General features: G+C 53.9%; 1 protein-coding gene and 1 long non-coding RNA gene across 5 annotated transcripts in view; both read left to right on the top strand.

Annotated features, from left to right (window-relative positions):
* SLC25A42 (solute carrier family 25 member 42) overlaps positions 1-19,686 on the top strand; it is a 48,481-nt gene extending 28,795 nt beyond the window's left edge. For 3 of the 4 annotated variants that reach the window (XM_033196690.1, XM_033196691.1, XM_033196692.1), the window contains 7 exons: positions 3,312-3,426; positions 8,963-9,068; positions 11,738-11,763; positions 12,391-12,557; positions 13,139-13,255; positions 14,775-14,926; positions 17,236-19,686. In XM_033196690.1, the coding sequence (XP_033052581.1) occupies positions 3,346-3,426; positions 8,963-9,068; positions 11,738-11,763; positions 12,391-12,557; positions 13,139-13,255; positions 14,775-14,926; positions 17,236-17,543 (957 nt within the window). In that variant the 5' untranslated portion in view covers positions 3,312-3,345 and the 3' untranslated portion in view covers positions 17,544-19,686. The remainder of the gene's footprint in view (positions 1-3,311; positions 3,427-8,962; positions 9,069-11,737; positions 11,764-12,390; positions 12,558-13,138; positions 13,256-14,774; positions 14,927-17,235) is intronic. The other variant, XM_033196693.1, reaches the window with a different exon arrangement.
* Positions 3,433-6,506, top strand: LOC117074824. Its single transcript, XR_004433721.1, has 2 exons — positions 3,433-3,763; positions 6,252-6,506. It is a non-coding gene; the product is annotated as an uncharacterized LOC117074824 (long non-coding RNA).
* Positions 19,687-20,858: the final 1,172 nt, after the last annotated feature.

Here is a 20,858-nt window from a genome sequence, read left to right as displayed (position 1 = left end):
GGTCTTTAGGACCTGGTTTCTGTCTGTTTGAGAGCAGTTTTATTTATTTTTATTTTTTGAGACCCAGTCCAGTCTTGCTCTGTCACCCAGGCTGGAGTGTACTGAAATCACAGCTCATTGCAGCCTCGACCTCCTGGGCTCAGGCGACCTTCTCACCTCAGCCTCCTGAGTACCTGGGACCACAGGTGCATGCCACCACATCCAGCTAATTTTTTTCTCTAGAGACGGGGTCTCACTATGTTGCCCAGGCTTGTCTCAAACTCCTGGGCTCAAGCGATCCTCCTACCTCAGCCTCCCAAAGTGCTGGGATTCCAGGTGGGAGCCATCACATCCACCTAAGAGCAGTTTTAGATTTACAGAAAAATTGCAAAGGTTGTACTGAGTTCCCTGACACCCCACACATCCAGCGTCCCTTACGCATAACCTCTCACAGTGGTGCGGTGCATTTGCCTCACTAATGAACAAATGCTGAGACAGCATTAATATTAATGGAGCTCCACACTTTATTCACGTTTCCTCTGTTTTTCCTGAATGTCCTTTCTCTGTCCAAGGATCCCACCTGACCTTTAGTCCTCACATTTTTTTTTTTTTTTTTTTTGAGAGGGAGTCTCGCTCTGTCGCCCAGGCTAGAGTGCAGTGGCTGGATCTCAGCTCACTGCAGGCTCCGCCTCCCGGGTTTACGCCATTCTCCTGCCTAAGCCTCCCAAGTAGCTGGGACTACAGGCGCCTGCCACCATGCCCGGCTAATTTTTTTGTATTTTTAGTAGAGACAGGGTTTCACCGTGTTAGCCAGGATGGTCTCAATCTCTTGACCTCGCTCACATCTCCTTAGACTTCTCTGGGCTGAGATGGTTTCTCAGGCTGTCCTTGTTTTTGGTGACCATGACTGGGGGAGCAGTGGTCAGGGGAGCTGGAGAATGCCCCTCTGTTGGGATGTGTCTGGAGTTTTTTCCTTTTCTTTTGAGACAGAGTCCACTGTGTCACCCAGGCTGGAATGCAGTGGCATGATCTCAGCTCACTGCAGCCTCCACCTCCTGGGTTCAAGTGATTCTCCTGACTCAGCCTCCCGAGTAGTTGAGATTACAGGTGCCTGCCACCATGCCCAGCCAAGTTTTGTATTTTTAGTAGAGATGGGATTTTGCCAGGTTGGCCAGGCTGGTCTCGAACTACTGACCTTGTGATCCGTCCACCTCAGCCTCCCAAAGTGCTGGGATTACAGGTGTGAGCTACTGCGCCCAGCTTGATGTTTTTCTCACAGTCAGATGGGGTGATGGATCTGGGGGAGGAAGACCCTAGTCGTCACACTCCATGAGAAGCAAGTGCATCCACCTGACTTATCCCAGCCAGTGTTGCCCTGGATCACCTAGCCCAGCTGGGATCCACCAGGTTTCTGTGCTGCAGTCACTGACAGCCCCCTTTCCAGACTGCACTCTTTGGAAAGAAGCCGCTAAGCGCAGCCACACCTGCGGGTAGGAGGCACGGCCCCTCCTGGAGGTCCAAGCTGCTGAACTATTTGGGAATCCTTTGCCTGGGAGATTTGTTTCTTCTCTACCATATACTTACTTATTCTGTCATGTCTTTATATCATATGGACGCATGTTTATTTATTTTATAGTTCAGGCTTTCATCCATGGCTGCTTTATGTTTTTTTCCATTTCCACTCAAACTGTTCCAGCTTTGGCCATCAGGGGTTCTTTCGGAGGGTGCCCTTGACCCCCTCACCACACCCATCTGCTTTGGTTTCTGTTTCTGAGCATGTCCTCCATGACTGGCACCTCCACGTGCTCCAGGCTCATCCCTTCTCTCCAGCCCCATCTTTGAAGCAGGTGTTTCTCCCAGAGCCAGTGCCCATGGGTCCATCTTCACTAGGAAAGAGTCAGCAGTGGAGGCTGGTGTAGCAGAATCCCAAGTGCACTTTGTACAGCGTTATTCACCGGCACTGATGCCTGCTCTGGGGCCTCTGCACCCTTTGCGTCACTTTGTAGTAATGTGTTTTCATTTACTGGATGATTTTAAAGTATGGGAACTAACCAGGCACAGTGGCCATGCCTGGAATCCCAGCATTTTGAGAGGCTGAGGCCAGAGGATCACTTGAGCCCAGGAGTTCCGGACCGCCCGGGGCAACATAGTCAGTCACTGTCTCTACAAAATATAAAATGAAAAATAAAAATTAGCCAACCCAGTCAGACGCAGTGGCTCACGCTTGTAATCCCAGCACTTTGGGAGGCCACAGCAGGAGGATCACATGAGGCCAGGAATTCAAAACCAGCCCGGCCAACATGGCAAAACCCTAGCTCTACTTAAAAAAAAAAAAAAAAAAAGCTGGGCATGGCAGTGAACGTCTGTAATCCCAGGTACTTGAGAAGCTGAAGCACAAGAATCACTTGAACGTGGAAGGCGGAGGCTGCACTGAGCCGAGGTCATGCCACTGCACTCTAGCCTGGGCTACAGAGGGAGATTCTGTCAAAACAGAAACAAAAAAATCACCCTTAGCTGGCCAAGGTGGGAGGATCACTTGGGCTCAGGAATGTGAGGCTGCAGTGAGCTATGATTGTGCTACTGCACTCGAGCATGGGTGGAAAAAAAAAAAGGCCAGGTGTGGTGGCTTATGCCTATAATCCCAGCACTTTGGGAGGCCAAGGCGGGCAGGTAACTTGACGTCAGGAGTTCGAGACTAGCCTGGCCAACATGGTGAAACCCCGTCTCTACTAAAAATAAAAAATTAGCTGGGTATGGTAGCGGGCGCCTGTAGTTCCAGCTACTTGGGAGGCTGAAGCACAAGAATTGCTTAAACCTGGGAGGCAGAGGTTGCAGTGAGCCGAGATCGTGCCACTGCACTCCAGCCTGGGTGACAGAGTGAGACTCCGTCTCAATAAATAAATAAATAAATAAATAAAAAATAAATAAAGTATTTCGGTGGACAGAGACCCTCGGGTCCAAGCTGACACAAGACCACTGGATGTTTGGCCCGACAGTGGTATTGGCACCAAGCACCTCGGCCACACTGGCCCCACAATCCGCTGGTGGCTGTGTGACCTTGGCTGGCTGCTTAACTTCTCTGAGCCTGTTTGCTCCCTGGGCACCAGATTTGGAAAAAGAACAGACTGTTTGTGAGGATTACATTCCAGTGCCAACAAGAAAGGCTTTTGTAAATGATTAAGCAATACACACAGGACCGTGGCCACAGAATGCAGTTGAGGGCATCCCTCCCCATGCAGGGAGCCAGAAACCGGGATAGGAAAAGGCTGGTGGGAACAACTACCATCTCTCAGGATCTCGCCGTATCTTACCACCTTCCCTTACCCCCCCAGGACCGAGTCTCCTGCCATTCCGAGCAGGCCTGGTATGGATAATGGTGTGAAGGAAGGCCCGGTGCGATTGCGTGAGGATGCCGAGGCTGTCCTGTCCTCGTCCGTCTCATCAAAGGCAAGTACCCCGGCCTCCCAGAATGAGTGTTCTTCTGGGGCCCCAGCCTCCCCACCCTGACTCCCAGGCTCCCCGCCCCCTCCTCCCAGCTTCTGCGCCCTCTCCAAACAGGTTCAGAGATCCCTCTCCTGTGCTCTATGCACCCTATCACAAATCACCCTGCACCTAGGATGTGCATGTTGGTACCCCTGCCCACCTGGGCTTAGGGTGGAGTGGCAGAGCCTCTCTGCTCCCACAGCCCTAGATACTGTAAGGTCATGGGATGGAGGACACCAGCCACCCTCTATTCCACTGAAAGCCCTGCTTGTGATGTGAATCCAGCCAGCCCAGCCACCTGGTAAGAGGCAAAAACCTCACCCAGCGCCAGCGTGGAGAGGGGAAGCCTGACGTATCAGACGTGTCTTGGAGCCCCCTTTTCTCCCTCAGATTTTGGAACACTGAGGAATTAGCCAAGGCCAAACGTGCTGGCTCACGCCTATAATCCCTGCACTTTGGGAGGCTGAGGTGGCAGGATCATATGAGACCAGGGGTTTGAGACCATTCTGGGCAACATGGTGAAACCCCGTCTCTACTAAAAATCTAAAAATTAGCCAGGCGTGGTGGCACACACCTGTAATCCCAGCTACCCGGGAGGCTGAGGCAGTTGAATTGCTTGAACCCGGGAGGCGGAGGTTGCAGTGAGCCGAGATTGTGCCACTGCACCACAGCCTGAGCGACAGGATAAAACCCTGTCTCAAAAAAAAAAAAAAAAAAGGCAAATGCAGAGAGCCAAAGGGGGTGGGCATGCTTGGGCTTTACTCTGTGTTTCCAAGTTCACCTCTTAAGTCCACAGTTCCATTGAAGAAAAGATATTCTCTCAAAGCAATTGGGTCAGCCCTGTTGTTCACCGTAGAAACCAGAACCCCCACTGGCCCCTAAGTCCCATCAGCTGAACCTGAAACACAGACCAACCCAGCCCCACGCAGAAACCATTGCACTCCCAGGGCCTGACTCAGGCTGACCGCACAGGCAGTTTTCAAAGTCCATGGGGTCAAAGACTGAGGTGGCGTCATTTTCCAGGCCTCCTGACCTTTCCCCGGATTCCAGGTGACACCTCAGAGCAGCAGGTGGGCGGGAGGACTCATTTACTGGGGTTACCACCAGGTGACTGAGGCACAGGTCAGGCACATGCCTTGAAGTTTAGTGAAGGTCCCAAAAGAGCTGGAAGAACACCTGGATACAGCTGTTGCTCTGTATGCCAGAGAGGAGGGGGTCTGCAATGTGGATCCCACCACATGGACAAGCTTGAGACAGCAACGGCTGCCGAACCACATGCAGAAATGCGCCAGTGCTGGTCACTTGCTGGGCATCATACACACATGCCCATTCTCCTCTGTGCTGGCAGGCCCTGAAGACATTACTCTTGGTCTGCCCGGCCAGCCCCAAGGTGGGAGGGACTCACTCTGCAAAGTCTCTTTTCTTTGGTTAAGAAGCTGAACCTTGGCTGGGCATGGTGGCTCATGCCTGTAATTCCTGTACTCTGGGAGGCCCAGGTGGGAGGACTGCTTGAGGTCAGGAGTTCGAGACCAGCCTGGCCAACATGGTGAAACCCCGTCTCTACTAAAAATACAAAAATTGGCCAGGTGGCACGCACCTGTAATCCCAGCTCCTTATGAGGTTGAAGTGGGAGAATTGCTTGAACTCAGGAGGTGGAGGTTGCAGTGAGCTGAGATCACACCACTGTACTCCAGCCTGGGCGACAGAGTGAGACCCTGTCTCAGAAAAAAAAAAAATACTGAGCCTCTTCCCATGGTGTTTACGGCCAACATGCATCCTATCCGGGATCGCCCACTTTCTCTCTGTCAGCTGCCTGGCCAACAAATTCTTCTTTTGTAGGATCTCCCCACATGATGGATCTTGAAACTTTGACCTGTCAGTGATGCCTGCTCCCAGCTCTTTGGATAATAAGGTGTTTGTGTTCATTAGAGAGGAGCTGAAAGTGTCGGCCAGAGGCAGCAGCCTCCACTGAGCATGTGAACTGGCCCCAACACACGTCCTCCAGGTACCACTGGTGGCCGCCTTGAGAGGTGCAGTTTATGGATGTGTGTTCCCGATACTAAGAATTAGCATTGGCCAGGCATGGTGACTCACACTAGAGATCCCAGCACTTTGGCAGGCCAAGGCGGGAGGATTGCTTGAACCCAGGAGTTTGAGAACAGCCTGGGTAACATAGCAAGACCTTGTCTTTGGAAGAAAATAAAATTAGCTGGGTGTGGTGGCACACATCTGTGGTCCCAGCTACTGAGGAGGCTGAGGTGGGAGGATCACCTGAGCCCAAGGAGTCATGGCTGCAGTGAGCTATGATCATGCACTTGCACTCCAGTCTGGTAGCAGAGTGGGATCCTATCTCAAACAAACAACACAGAGTTGGCTTTGTAATGTTAAGAGCCTCGGCTGGGCCTATAATCCCAGCACTTTGGGAGGCCGAGACAGGTGATCACCTGAGCCTCAGGAATTCGAGACCATCCTGGGCAACGTGGAGAAACCCCATCTCTGCCAAAAATACAAAAATTAGCCAGGCAGGGTGGCGCATGCCTGTAATCCCAGGTACTGGGAAGGCTGAGGCAGGACAACCACTTGAACCCGGGAGGCAGAGGTTGCAGTAAGCCAAAATTGCGCCACCGTACTCCAGCCTGGTGGACAGAGCGAGACTCTGTCTCAAAAAACAAGCAAACAAAAGGACAAACTGATAGGAGGTAAACACCGAATGGAGGAGGTGGAAGAACTCTGTGTCTCCAGCAGGGCACAGGGAGGCACTCTCCATGGAATATTCCATTTGCACACAGAGGCCCATTCCAGAGGGGAGCAGCTGGTGCGACTGATTCAGAGAAGGAACTGGCCGGCTGGTAAGGCCTTGGACTGCTGTTGGGACGACCACCAAGTGCCCACATTTCTCAAAGCTCATGGAACCAGACGTCTGCAACCTGGCTGCATGTCCCAGAAAAGGCAGAGGCCCCCAAAGACAGGCCTCCAAGAAGCTAGGAGAAGATCAAACCCCATGGCGAAATTTGACCTCAGAAATAAAATCACTGTGCAATCTGTCCCTTTGAGGAAGGGAGGGCTGGGCTGGTGGACGGGATCCTGGGGGCATTGAGGAAAAGGAGGCTGTGTTCTGTGGAACCGGACTGGGGGTGCAAGGCTGCTGGGTAGCCCAGGACATGTGGGAAAGGGTCTGAGAGCTGGCACCTTGCCGTTTCAACGATGAGGACTGGGAGACCAAAGAGGGCACCCTCTGCCTGAGCTCAGTCAGGGCAGAACTGGGATTCAGGTCAGGTGTGTGGACAGACTCAGGCCCAGCCCTTCACCCCGAGCCACCCACTGAGCTGAGCAAACTCTAGAGGTGGGGGCAGCCATGCTCAGTCTGACTCCAGCTGCCTGTTACACCGGAGAAGTGCTCCCACATCCCTTCCCCATCTCCAGCCTCCACCATATCTATCCTGGGTTTCTGCAGGAGCCACTTCTACCCTGGTCACATTTTTATTTTTATTTTTTATTTTTTCAGATGGAGACTCGCTCTGTCACCCTGTCTGGAGAACAGTGGTGCAATCACGGCTCACTGCAACCTTGGCATCCCGGGTTCAAGCGATTCTTCTGCCTCCGTTTTATGAGTGACTGGGATTACAGGCACCCACCACCATGTCCGGCTAATTTCCATATTTTTAGTAGAGATGGGGTTTCACCATTTGGGCACGCTGGTCTCGAACTCCTGACCTCAGGTGATCTGCCCATCTCGGCCTTCCAAAGTGCTGAGATTACAGGCATGAGCTACAGTGCCCAGCCCCACTCTGGTCATATTAAAAATGGGCCATTTAGGCCGGGCATGGGGTCTCATGCCTGTAATCCCAGCACTTCAGAAGGCCGAGGCAGGCAGATCACTTGAGGCCAGGAATTCGAGACCAGCCTGGCCAGCATGGCGAAACCCCATCTCTACTAAAAATACAAAAATTAGCCAGGCGTGGTGGTGCTTGCCTGTACTCCCAGCTACTCAAGAGGCTGAGGGAGCAGAATTGCTTGAACCCAAAAGACAAAGGTTGCAGTGAGCTGAGATCACACCACTGCATTCCAGCCTGGGCAACAGAGCGAGACTGTGTCTCAAAAAAAAAAATTGCCCATTTATTTGGGCAAAGATCAGCCCTCCTTGCCAGGCTTTGTGGGGTCTGGTACCCATCTCTCTTTCCCATCTCCTTTCTATTCTCTGGGCCCCCTCCCTTTCCCTCTCCTTGTGGTCCCCCAGGGTCCCCTGCTCCTTTTCACCCTAGCCTCTGAGTGTTCATTCCTCCCCACCTAATACTATGACACACACCCCAAAGTGACCTGCACCTCATCCTTCAAGCTCAGCCTCTCACCCCCCTATCCAGAGTTCTTGCAGAACCCTGGGCCACCTCCTTGCGGCACCTTCCCGATGGGTGGCTATATTTGCATTCATCTGATGATTCTGTTGGCATCTGGCTCTCTGTGTGGACCAGTGGCACCATGGGGAAAGGAGGAGTCTTGCATACACCCCCACCCTGTACTGTGGGACTCCAGGCCCTTCAGGAAGCCTGTGCCTAGTAGGACTTCACAGATTCCTGGAAGTTGCTGAACAACCTGCCCATCCACGTTACATTCAGACAGCAAAGCACTGCAGGGCAAGGAAAGGTCAGAGCACTTCCCATCCAGAACTTTCCAGAATGCTCTCCGCCACTTCTCAATGAGTCCCGTGGCCAAGTCCACTGGGGAAATGGAATCAGAGCACCTCCCATCCAGAACTTTCCAGAATGCTCTCTGCCACTTCTCAGTGAGAGTTCCGTGGCCGAGTCAAACTCCAACCTGATGGGCAGGTGGTGCCCATGGGACACAGGGCTCGGACACACTCCTGTGCGGCGCAACCTTCCAGGGAAGGAGGGAGGGCTGTGGGGGAGCAGGGGCCTTGGGCAGCTCCAGAGGACTCCGGAAAGCGATGGCTCTTGGGCTGGCATGGGAGTAGTCAACGCAAGTTGGCAGCCATCATCAATGTTGCTGTCACCCCCTCAACTGGGCTGGATGAAGAGTCATAGATGCCAACCCGATCGGAAGTTGTGGAAAGGGACACGCTGGCACAGAGTCAAGGTCTGCTTGCCTGATACCCACTGCCAACCCCCTGACCCCAACAGTCCCTAGTGCCTGTTTTCAGTCCCTGTGTACCTAAAATGCCACAGTGCCATAGTCAGGTGCACACAGGCTGTGGAGGGAACTGAAGTTTGCACATAGGCCAGTCCTATTGCGAGCCTGTCTCTGAGAATGTGAAACCTGCACCCCTCACCTCCAATGTGGATGGTCCCTGTTATCCTGGGAGGTTTTCACTGTGGCCTGTGGACCCACCATGGATCACCCAGAACCAAGCAGCGCCAACACACTCAGGGTGGGGTGCATCCCTTGGCCCTGCCCCAGAGGGTGTAAGGAAGGCACTTCTGGGGCAAGGTCCTCTGGAGAGCAGACCCCCTGCCCTCTGACCTCTGATTGACGTGTTCTGTTGCAGCGTGACCACAGGCAAGTGCTCAGCTCCCTGCTGTCTGGGGCCCTGGCTGGCGCCCTTGCCAAAACAGCAGTAGCCCCCCTGGACCGAACCAAAATCATCTTCCAAGGTAAGTGTTGTCCTTCCCCATGTGATAAAGAAGCTGCCAGGCGGTCACCTCCTCCTTCATGGCCCCTAAGCCATGCTTCAAATTGGTTTTTTTTTTTTTAGATTTATTTTAGAAATGAGGTTTTTCTCTGTTGCCCAGGCTGGCCTCAAACTCCTGGGCTCAAGTGATCCTCCTGCCTAAGCCTCCCAAGTACCTGGGACTATGGGTGTGCTCCACTGCACTCAAATTGGATTTTTTTAATGTCTCTTTAAAATCCACTTAGAGGCCAGGCGCAGTGGCTCTTGCCTGTAATCCCAGCACTTTGGGAGGCCGAGGCGGATGGATCACTTGAGGTCAGGAGTTTGAGAGCAGCCTGGCCAACATGGGGAAACCCCGCCTCTACTAAAAATATAAAAATTAGCTGGACATGGTGGCGGGCACCTGCAATCCCAGTTACTCTGGAGGCTGAGTCAGGAGAATCGCTTGAACCTGGGAGGCGGAGGTTGCAGTGAGCCAAGATCACGGCTTTGCACTCCAGCCTAGGTGACAGAGAGACTCTGTCTCAATAAATAAATAAATTAATTTAATTTAATTTAATTTAATAAATAAATAATAAAATCCACTTCAAATCTGTACGAGTTTCCTGGGGCTACTGTCAGACCACAAACCAGGTGGCCTCAAACAACAGGAATTTCTTCTCTCACAGTCCTGGGGCCAGAAGTCTGAAGTGAAGGTGTGAGCAGGGCTGCGTTCCCTCCAGAGGCTCTAGGGGAGGATCTTCCTTACTTCTTCCGGCTTCTAGGGGCTCCTGGTTCTCCTTGGCTTGTGGCCCCATGGCTCCAATTTCTGCCTCTGTCATCACATGTGTGTCTGTTTTCTCTCTATATATTTATTTTGTTTGTTTGTTTTTGAGATAGAGTCTCGCTCTGTCACCCAGGCTGGAGTTCAGTGGTGTGATCTTGGCTCACTGCAACCTCCATCTCCCCACTTCAAGCAATTCTCCTGCCTTAGCCCCCGAGTAGCTGGGATTACAGGCACGCACCACCATGCCTGGCTAATTTTTTTGTATTTTTAGTAGAGACAGGTTTCGCCATGTTGGCCCAGCTGGTCCTGAACTCCTGGCCTCAAGTGATCCACCCACCTTGGCCTCCCAAAGTGCTGGGATTATGGGCATGAGCTATTGCGCCCGGCCTGTTTTATCTTCTTATAAGGACACCAATTTGCATTTAGGGCCCACCCTAACCCAGTACAACCTTACCTTAACTCTATTACATCTGCAAAGGCCCTGCTTTCAGATAAGGTCATCTTCTTGGGGATTAGCGGTTAGAACTTGGACACAGCTTTTCGGAGGACAGAAATTAAACCCTCAACAGAAACCCTCACCCTCCCTCCCCAGGGTTAAACAGTCGCAGAGTCCTTTGAAGAGGTGGCCTTTGCCCCCCCCAAACAGTTACCAGTTCCTGCCCAGGGCCCAGAAGCAAGATGGTTACAGCCAGGGCCCTCTGCCCCTCAGCTGTTTGGGAAGCATCTGCAGGCTTGAGCCAGGCCCTTCCCACCACCTTGAGCCGATCCCCTACCCTCTCTGTGTCCCAGTTTCCTCCTCCGTAAAGTGGAGGCATGGATATCAGCGTCCTCCTTGGCAGGCATGGGCATCCAATGAGCTGGCAGGTCTTCAAAAGGGGCAGGCCCTTTTATTTATTTATTTATTTATTTTGAGACAGAGTCTCTCTTTTCCCCAGGCTGGAGTGCAGTGGTGTGATCTCGGCTCACCGCAACCTCCACCTCCCGAATTTCAGCGATTCTCCTGCCTTAGCCTCCCGAGTAGCTGAGATTGCAGGAGTCTGCCACCATGCCCGGCTAATTTTTTTGTATTTTTTTTAGTAGAGTCAGCATTTTGCCATGTTGGCCAGGCTGGTCTCGACCTCCTGACCTCAGGTGATCCACCCACCTCAGCCTCCCAGAGTGCTGGGATTACAGATTTGAGCCACTGCGCCTGGCCAGGGCAGGCCCCTTTAAGTGCACATGAGCAGGTGCGGGGTGTTGTGTTCTTCAGGGAACTGGGGTTCAACCCTGGAGGCAGCAGGCATGCATGCATGTTGCACACACAAATGGTGGGGGGCGAGGGCTGAGGGAAGCGGGCTGCCAGGCCATCAGAGGCTCCTGATGACCGTTTGTGGCCCGTTTTTCTGGGTCTCTCCCAAGAGTGCTCATGGCCCACCATGGCTCGGGTCCCCCATGCCCAAGGGCAGCACAGAACCAGAGAGGGAACCCGGCAGCCACAGGGGGTGGGAGAGGAAGGATAGCAGTGCCTGTGCTGCGGCCCTGGGAGGGGCATTTCTGGAAGAGAGGGCTGACCGCACATGTAGAACCTGCAAGCCTTGTTCTGAGAGCCAGGGCTTTCAGCTGAGGCCCAAGTGCCTGGCGGCTGGGACACCTTCACTACAGGGGTTTGGGTGAATGGTAGTCTAGTCCAGGGACAGGGGGCTGAGTGCCAACCCATCTCAGACATGTTCTCCCACTGGAGACCCTCACTATTCTGGGGGTTGGGTGTTGGCTCAGCTCCCATTCCTGGGACAAGATTGGGGGAAAGAGGAGGGCGACTCTGCTAGGGGGTACTGGGGGTGGGACCACGCAGACGGGGGGTTCTGTCCTTTGCATCTCAGTGGCTTTTGTGCTTCTGTTTTTTCCAGTGTCTTCAAAAAGATTTTCTGCCAAGGTGAGCCACTATGTCACCGCCCCAGCCTGGGGACAGTCACCACTACCCTGCTAGGCTGGCAGGAGTTAGGCAGGTGATCTGAGGAGAGTCTCTGGGGGTGGGGACAGGACTACCTGTCTTCCCATCCCCAGCTCTGCCTGGACACGGCCCAGCCTGGGAATTGACGGGACATCCAGAGTGTCCTTCCGGCAGTGGGGTGGGGACACTCAACAGCTCTAAAACAACCTTTCATGTTTGATTTATTGTTAAACAGAGAGCAGGTGCTACCTTCTTAATAAAGAAAAAGATAAACTGTAAAAGCTAGAATGCCAAACACCAACAGACATGCCCTGGGGCAGGGCTCCGAGCTGCTTTGCAGCCTGGTTCGCTTTGCAGTCCCCAGGGGTGGAGAACTTGCTGGGGTGGGAGGCCCAGAAAACATAGGGAGGAGGGAGGGAGCTGGGGTTGATAATGTCAGTCTGGACAAATCGGGGTGGGGCCCTCACATGGGGGTGGGGTTGTGTACTGTGCATGGAGATGGGGTCACCCCGGCCCCGCCTCCGCACTTTCAGCGCTCTGCTGGACACACAGGCGCACAGGGAGGGCAGGCAGAGGCGGAGGGATGTTGACCTCCCCGCTTATCTCCAGGAGGCCTTCCGGGTCCTCTACTACACCTACCTCAACGAGGGCTTTCTCAGCTTGTGGCGCGGGAACTCGGCCACCATGGTGCGCGTGGTGCCCTACGCCGCCATCCAGTTCAGCGCCCACGAAGAGTACAAGCGCATCCTGGGCAGCTACTATGGCTTCCGCGGAGAGTGAGGACCCGCCCCTCCCCGCCCTGCCCCGCCCCAGAATCACCCCGCCCACGCCCGCCCCTCTGTCTGCTGCACGTCCTGCCCCCTGCCCTCCTTATGTCCCGCCCTCTCCGCGTTTTCTTCTCGGTGCTCTGTCCCTAGCCCTGCACTCTCTCTTCCCCCAACGAAACACCGGGAGATTCCTCACCCAGGCCCTCCTGAGGCGCCCCCTGACTCTGTCACATGCCCTATTCTGTCTTCAGAGATCCTTTCCTTTGCCCGTTTGTCTCCAGACGTTTCTCCACCCTCACACATAAATCCCAGAGAGACAGGCCACTATGCCCCCTGGGCCGTAGGGAAAATACACATCATTGATTAATTTATGCCAGCAGCGGGGAAGGGAAGGCAGCCATGTGAACCTCAAAATGAGGCCCACTCCAGAAACCCCATCATCTTGGCCACAAGAAAGCCAAACCCGCCTCGTGTTCCTCGGTCCCCACCCCTGTCCCCGTCCCAGCAGAGACGTGCGTGTGCTCCAGGCTGGGCCTCTGCATCTGCAGTCCCCTCACTGGCGTCTCGCCTTCTCCCCCTGCCCTGTTCAGAGCCCTGCCCCCTTGGCCTCGCCTCTTCGCCGGCGCACTGGCTGGAACGACAGCCGCTTCACTGACCTACCCCCTGGACCTGGTCAGAGCGCGGATGGCCGTAACCCCGAAGGAAATGTGAGTCCTTACGTCTGTGATGCGCATCAGCCCCGGGGGCTCTGTGTCTTGGGGGCTCCCAGGTCGGAATCCCTCTCTCTATCGGGCCCCTGGGGTTTGCATCTGGGCCTCTGTGTCCACAGGGCAGGCCTCGTGTTTTATTCTGCAGCTGTTCCAGAAAGGCAGCAATTTGTTCTCTTAGCCTGGGGGTCAGTTTCTGCTTAGATCAAAACCAAGAGTCTTCATTTTGAACTGGGCACAGATGCATTAAAAATATGTAAGAATATGGCGGTGGCTCACACCTGTAATCCCAAAACTTTGGGAAGCCGAGGCGGGCGGATCACTTGAGGTCAGGAGTTTGAGAGCAGCCTGGGCAACATGGTGAAACCCCGTCTTTACTAAAAATACAAAAATTAGGCGGGCGTGGTGACACTCACCTGTATTCCCATCTACCTGGGAGGCTGAGACAGGAGAATTGCTTGAACCCGGGAGGCAGAAGTTGCAGTGAGCCAAGATCGAGCCACTGCACTCCAGCATGGGCAATAGAGCCAGACTCTGCCTCAAAAAAAAACAAAACAAAAAAAAAATTGTGAGACTAGAATGCTTAATTCAGGGAAGATACCATGATCATGAAAAATGTGTTAAGAATAGACCGGGCTTGGGCCTGGGTACAGTGGCTCATGCCTGTAAACCCAGCACTTTGGGAGGCCAAGGCAGGAGGATCTCTTGAGCCCAGGAGTTTGAGACCAGCCTGGGCGACATAGCAAGACCCCATCTCTACAAAAACTGAAATATTAGCCTGGTGTGGTGGCATATGCCTGTGGTCCCAGTTGCTCCAGAGGCTGAGGGAGGAGGATTGCTTGAGTCTGGCAGCTTGAGGCTGCAGCGAGCCATGATCACACCACTACACTGCAGCCAGGCCACAGAGTGAGACCCTGTCTCCAAAAAAAAAAAAAAAAAAAAGACAAAAAAAGTGTAAGAATAGAGGCCGGGCATGGTGGCTCATGCCTGTAATTCCAGCACTTTGGGAGACTGAGGTGGGTGGATCACCTGAGGTCAGGAGTTCAAGACCAGCCTGGTCAACATGGTGAAACTCTGTTTCTACTAAAAATACAAAAATTAGCCAGGTCTGCTGGCATGTATCTGTAATCCCAGCTACTTGGGAGGCTGAATCAGGAGAATCACTTGAACCCAGGAGGCAGAGGTTGCAGTGAGTCGAGATTGTGATACTACACTCCAGCCTGGGCAACAGAGGGAGACTGTCTCAAAACAAAAACAAACAAAAAAAAACAAACAAAAAGACAAGGGCTGAGCATGCCAGAGTGTTTCCCGTGGCAAAGGTGGAGTCTGGGCTTACCCGTGCATTTCCCCTCTAATGCCAAAGCTTGGGCGATGGGGTTATATGTCTTGAAGAAGGAAAACATCAACATTCAAACACACCCAGGCCCAGCCGACTGTGGGAGGAGCCAAGAGCCTCTGTGGCTCCTCCCTGTGCCTGGGAGGCCTGAGTCCCACCTGCTGGGCTGCTCTGTCCTGGCAGGTACAGCAACATCTTTCATGTCTTCATCCGCATCTCGAGAGAAGAGGGGCTGAAGACCCTCTACCATGGATTTATGCCCACTGTGCTGGGGGTCATTCCCTACGCCGGCCTGAGCTTCTTCACCTATGAGACGCTCAAGAGCCTGCACAGAGGTAAGGAGAGCTGGGAGCATGGGGAGGGGACATTCAGGAAGCATTCCCTGGGGACCGCAGCTCCACCTGGGTCACATAGACCTGGAGACTGGACGGAGTGGGGTACGACCCCTGGGTGGGACAGGCTGTAGACCCACATCCAAATTGGGAGAAAACACACTGTGTCCAGCCACCACTGAGGAACCTGGACTCACTGCCTTAAATGCCTATGTGAGAGGAACTCTGGCCAGTGCCTTGGCTCATGCCTGTAATCCCAGCACTTTGGGAGGCCAAGGTGGGCAGATCACTTGAGGTCAGGAGTTGCGGACCAGCCTGGGCAACATGGCGAAACCCCGTCTCTACCAAAGATACCAAAAAAATTAGGCATGGTGGCACACGCCTGTGGTCCCAGCTACTGGAGAGGCTAAGGTGGGAAGATCACCTAAACCTGGGAGGTCAAGGCTGCAGTGAGCGGTGATCTCACCACTGCACACCAGCCTGGGTGTCAAAGTGAGACCCTGTCTCAAGTAGAAAAAAAAAAAAAGTGACTCTGGGAAGCCCAGTGTGTCACCCAGAGCATTGACAGCCACCTAACATCTTCACAAGCACAAACACAAGGCATATGGGTAAAACCCAGATGGAAGGGAAGTACTCTTGCTTGTTTTGGTACTTGGGAGAAAATCAAAAAGTACAAAGAATGATATCATACTCATACCTGCCACCGCATGTGAACATTTTGCTACATTTGCTCCCAGATATTTTGTTTTGTTTCTTTGTTGTAGAGATGGGGTCTCCCTCTATTGCCCAAGTTGGTCTCAAACTCCTGGGCCCAAGCGATCCTCCTGCCTTGACCTCCCAAAGTGCTGGGATTAAAAGCGTGAGCCACTGCACCCAGCCTGCTCCCAGACATTTTTTGTCAAAGAAAGAAAATGTTAGGGGTAATGTTGAGGGCAACAAGTCTCTCTCCTGAGGCCTCTTATTAGAAGTGAGGGTTGGCCGGGCGCGGTGGCTCAAGCCTGTAATCCCAGCACTTTGGGAGGCCGAGGCGGGCGGATCACAAGGTCAGGAGATCGAGACCATCCTGGCTAACACGGTGAAACCCCGTCTCTACTAAAAAAAATACAAAAAACTAGCCGGGCGAGGTGGCGGGCGCCTGTAGTCCCAGCTACTCGGGAGGCTGAGGCAGGAGAATGGCGTGAACCCAGGAGGCGGAGCTTGCAGTGAGCTGAGATCTGGCCAGTGCACTCCAGCTTGGGTGACAGAGCGAGACTCCGTCTCAAAAAAAAAAAAAAAAAAAAAAAAAAAGAAGTGAGGGTTGCACCCCTCAAGACTGCTTGGAAAATACTTCTGTATGTATTTATCTGTGGCATGAACAAAACCATGTCACCTTTCACAGATATACAAAATGCTCACCCGGGAGTGCAGCTCCCAGCTCAGCTGGTTTGGGGTGCATCCACCAGCATCTGTGCTCTGTTCCACCTTTTTAGTGGCTGCACAGTAGGCCTTCCCTTCTTGGGGTGCCTTTAGCTGTTGCCAGGTTTTCTGTGATCAGGCGACATCCAGGAGCTCGTCTCCTTGTGTGACTATAAAACCCCATTTTTGGTGTTTCTTTCTGGAGTGCTTCCCAGCCCCATGTCCCCATGTTCTCACCCCACGTGATGCCATCAGACCCCTTGTTTTTACCCACCTGGTGAGCAGATCACAGTGCCTCTTGTCTGGCTGTTTTTTTGAGACGAAGTCTCACTCTGTCACCCAGGTTGGAGTGCAGTGGAATGATCTCAGCTCACTGCAACCTCCGCTTCCCGGGTTCAAGCTATTCTCCTGCCTCAGCCTCCTGAGTAGCTGGGATTACAGGCTCCCGCCACCACACTTGGCTAATTTTTGTGTGTTTTTAGTAGAGACGAGGTTTCTCCATGTTGGTCATGGAGAAACCCTGTCTCTACCAAAAATATAACATTAGCCAGGCGTGGTGGTGCATGCCTATAATCCCAGCTACTCGGGAGGCTGAGACAGGAGAATGGCTTGAACCGGGGAGGCAGAGGTTGCAGTGAGCCGAGATTGCGCCATTGCACTCCAGCCTGAGCAACAAGAGCGAAACTCCGTCTCAAAAAAAAAAAAAAAAAATTATTTCTCGAGTTTGAAAGGAGCGACCTGGGGATGAGGCAGTGGGGCGTGTGGGTGCGCATGAGTGCGAACACACGTGGGGGTGCAAGTGCATGTGTGTATGTGCACGCAGGTTGCTCCTAGGGGTGCAAAGGTGCGCGCGCACGGGTGCGGGGTGCACGCCCCCTCGCGGCGCCCTCACGGCCCTGCCGCCCCTTGCCCTGCAGAGTACAGCGGCCGCCGGCAGCCCTACCCCTTCGAGCGCATGATCTTCGGCGCCTGCGCTGGCCTCATCGGGCAATCGGCCTCGTACCCGCTGGATGTGGTGCGGCGGCGCATGCAGACGGCCGGCGTCACCGGCTACCCGCGTGCCTCCATCGCCTGCACGCTGCGCACCATCGTGCGGGAGGAGGGCGCCGTGCGCGGCCTCTACAAAGGCTTGAGCATGAACTGGGTCAAGGGTCCTATCGCCGTGGGCATCAGCTTCACCACCTTCGACCTCATGCAGATCCTGCTGCGGCACCTGCAGAGCTAGGATACCCTGAGCTGCTCTCAGGACGGTGGACCAGTGACCCCTTTGTATTCTGGGCCCATGGAACGGGGGGCGCGCTTGATTCCACCTCAGGAGCCACATGAGGCGCTTTGTGGAACGAGAAGGTGGACCTGAGGAGCCTGGGCTCAAAGTCCAGGTCTAAACGCAAAGCTGGCGGCCCTGGAAGTGCAGTGTTGGGGCGATGGTGTGGGGGGTCCCGCAGCCCCCCTCTTCCTTCCTCTGCAGAGGCTGGCGCTGTCTGCCAGAGGTGTTGCCCAAAAGGCCCTAGTGGGGTGTGGTCAGCTCCACCTCCTGATCCTGTGTGTCCTCCGACATGCTGCTGATTCTAGTGAACCCTGTCCCCACCAGGCTCAGAGCCAGATCGCGCCCGGCCCTTCTTGTTCTGACTCCAGGTGCCTGCCCGGCCTCCAGGGTGCGGGGGCGCCTTTCCTGCAGGCGGACCCTGCCCTGGATGAGGCCAGCCTCGTGATCAGCTTTGGCCACAAATGCAGCCCCTGGTCCACCCCACCCTGCCGGCCCTGCCTTCTCCAGTATTTCCCACGCGGCCATGACTCCTCAGTCACCAGAGCCTCCTGCTGGGAACAGTGTCCCCCAGAGCCTCATGTCTGTCTCTATCCTAGACCCTGCAAGCAGCTGGGTCCTCAAGAGCACATCTCCCCCTAGGGTTGCCTGCCCACCTGCTTTGTAACCTTCCCAGGAGACTCATGCTTGCTCTGGGCTCATGCTTGTGCTGGGCTGGAGGCCCAGGCCATGACATGGAACTGCCTCAGGTTTGGGTCAGGTCAGACCTGCAGCCTGGGGCATCTGCTGAAATGTAAGCACCCAAGCCACCCCCTTTGGCCCAGAAGCTCCTGCCCCCTGGGCCCAGCGTCTCAGTGCCCCAACCCTCTGCCCAGCTGTGGTATCCAACAGGTCCCTGGGTCCCCACTTGAGCAGGCATTTGGCTGGGATATATGGAGCAATTTAAAGCCCACAGGGGTTGTTCAGTTTCTATGAAATGGAGCACGGGGCGCCTGGTAGTCTCGATCCCCCCGAGTGGGAGCCTCATGACACAGTATAGCCTGGGGGTGGGAGGTGAGGAAGAGCTGAGGTACCCAGGGGAGCTAACTGGTCTCTCAGAGAAGTCCCCCAGGGCCCACCAGATATCACAGACACTCAGAAACACCCTTCTTCTTCTTATTCTTTTTTGTTTTGTTTTGTTTTTGGTTTTCAACTTGGCTGACCCTGGGTCTATGATCTATTGACATTGAACCCCTGACCAGTCCGCCTGGTGCCAGGGTGAGCGTGACGTGAGTGTTGCTTTCCACGGCTGGCTCAGCACACGCTGTGTGAAGGGATCTGAGCTTGTTCATCTCCAGCTGTGACTTCCATTTCTCCCTTCCTTCTGTCCTCCTCCTGTTCTTGCCTTGGACCTGTGGGTGTGCAGACTGCTGTCTCTGCCTTCCTTGCATGTGGCCACCAGCCGTCCCTGATCTTGTCCCCAGAGACCCAGGCAGCCTGTGATGGCTGTGAGGGGTTATCCCACTGGGTGGGTATCCTTTACCCAGCACTCAGACTTGGCAAGAGAGGCAGGGCAACCCTCACAGGGAGGTGAGAGGGCACCCAACTCACACAAGCATGTGACAGCAATAGGGATTGGGGGTCTGCCCCAGGTGGGTGAGACCAAATGGGCGGATTTGGGGCCACAGGCTAGGCAGGAGAGACAACGTGTAGGTGGGAGGGTCCCCCAGGCCCTGCTGACCCCAGTGTGTCTCCCCAGAGATGGCTCCCAGCTGAGTGGGACCCGGCAGGAGTTGGGACAGTGCTGTCCCCCACCCCTGCACACAGCCAGGCCTTCGAGGCTCTGCGGTCACTTGCCTCCCTGCTGGTCTCTGGTCCTGGTCTGGAGTTATATTTTGATGCCATGAAGACACTGTTTATATCTAATGTTTATATATTTTAAAGATTTGTGCCAAGAGAGTATATTTAATAAAAATATAAATGACTTCTTCTCCTGCTCCTGGCTGTTCTTTGGCTCTGATCCCCACATCTTCCCCCATGAACCCCCAACCAGGGTTGAAGTGTTTTTGACATATTTGTGATAAACGTTATGAATAAAAGTCTTGAATAAAGTTTTTAAATGCAATTGTTGTTTGAATTAATACATACCACAATTTTCCAGAAAACACCAGCTGTCCACAAGGGCTTACAGTGAAAAGTAGGTGAACAGTTCCCTCTGCAGGGGGTTTCATGTGACCATTTTCTCCTGTCTCCTCCCGCAGAGATTCCGTGTGTACACTCGTCCCATTCAGGATATACGTGGCCACGCACAAAGGCAGGAGGGGCCGTCTCCGGCTGCATCCAGCGCAGCCCGGAGTCTCATGGACTTGAACACCGCCTTCCTTCCCAAGAGCCCTGCACTCTGGGGCCGGCTGAGGCTTCAGGCCTGAACGTCAGTCACCATCTGCAGGGGCAGCCACCAGAGGGTCTCCAATGGCAATCCTGGCTCACTTCACCTGCAGCCCATTGGCCAGAGCAACTTGCAGGGCCCACCCACTACCAGGCCAGAAGTGGGAGCCTCTGCATGCCCAGAGAGGAGAGGTGGCTGGGCCAGCACAGGCCTGGTGCTCTTGTTGGGGTGGGAGTAGGAACAAGTTCCACTGTGCCGACCCCCCACTGCTCTCCAACCTGCTCACGTGCAGCAGGATTTCTTTTGAGTTGGTCTATGTTGTACACATTGTTTAGCAGCTGTGCAGTTTTCTCCTAGAGGATTCCCATGGTAAAATTTACCAAGGTGGGTGCAGTGGCTCACGCCTGTAATCCCAGCACTTTGGGAGACTGAGGCAGGTGGATTGCTTGAGCCCAGGAGTTTGAGACCAGCCTAGGCAACATAGTGAGACCCCCATCTCTACAGAAAAAAAAAAAGAAAAAGAAAGAAAAATTAGGCCGAGTGCAGTGGCTCACGCCTTTAATCCCAGCACTTTGGGAGGCCAGGGCAGGTGGATCACTTGAGGTCAGGAGTTCGAGACCAGCCTGACCAACATGCTGAAACACCATCTCTACTAAAAGTACAAAAATCCCAGCTACTCAGGAGGCTGAGGCAGGAGAATCGCTTGAACCTGGGAGGCAGAGGTTGCAGTGAGCCGCTGCTCTCCAGCCTGAGTGACTGAGCAAGTCTCCATCTCAAAAAAAAAATTTTTTTTTAGCCAGTCTTGGAGGTACCAGTTACTCAGAAATTCACGCATCCCTTATGTTACCAAACCAGGCTCATTCTCCCCATCAGTATGACAACAGAGATGACAGGTTTTGCAGCAAAGA

This window comes from Trachypithecus francoisi, unplaced genomic scaffold (assembly GCF_009764315.1).
Source record: "Trachypithecus francoisi isolate TF-2019V2 unplaced genomic scaffold, Tfra_2.0 Lachesis_group5, whole genome shotgun sequence".
In the NCBI taxonomy this organism is placed as follows: domain Eukaryota; kingdom Metazoa; phylum Chordata; class Mammalia; order Primates; family Cercopithecidae; genus Trachypithecus; species Trachypithecus francoisi.
This window is presented reverse-complemented; position numbering and strand designations above follow the sequence as displayed.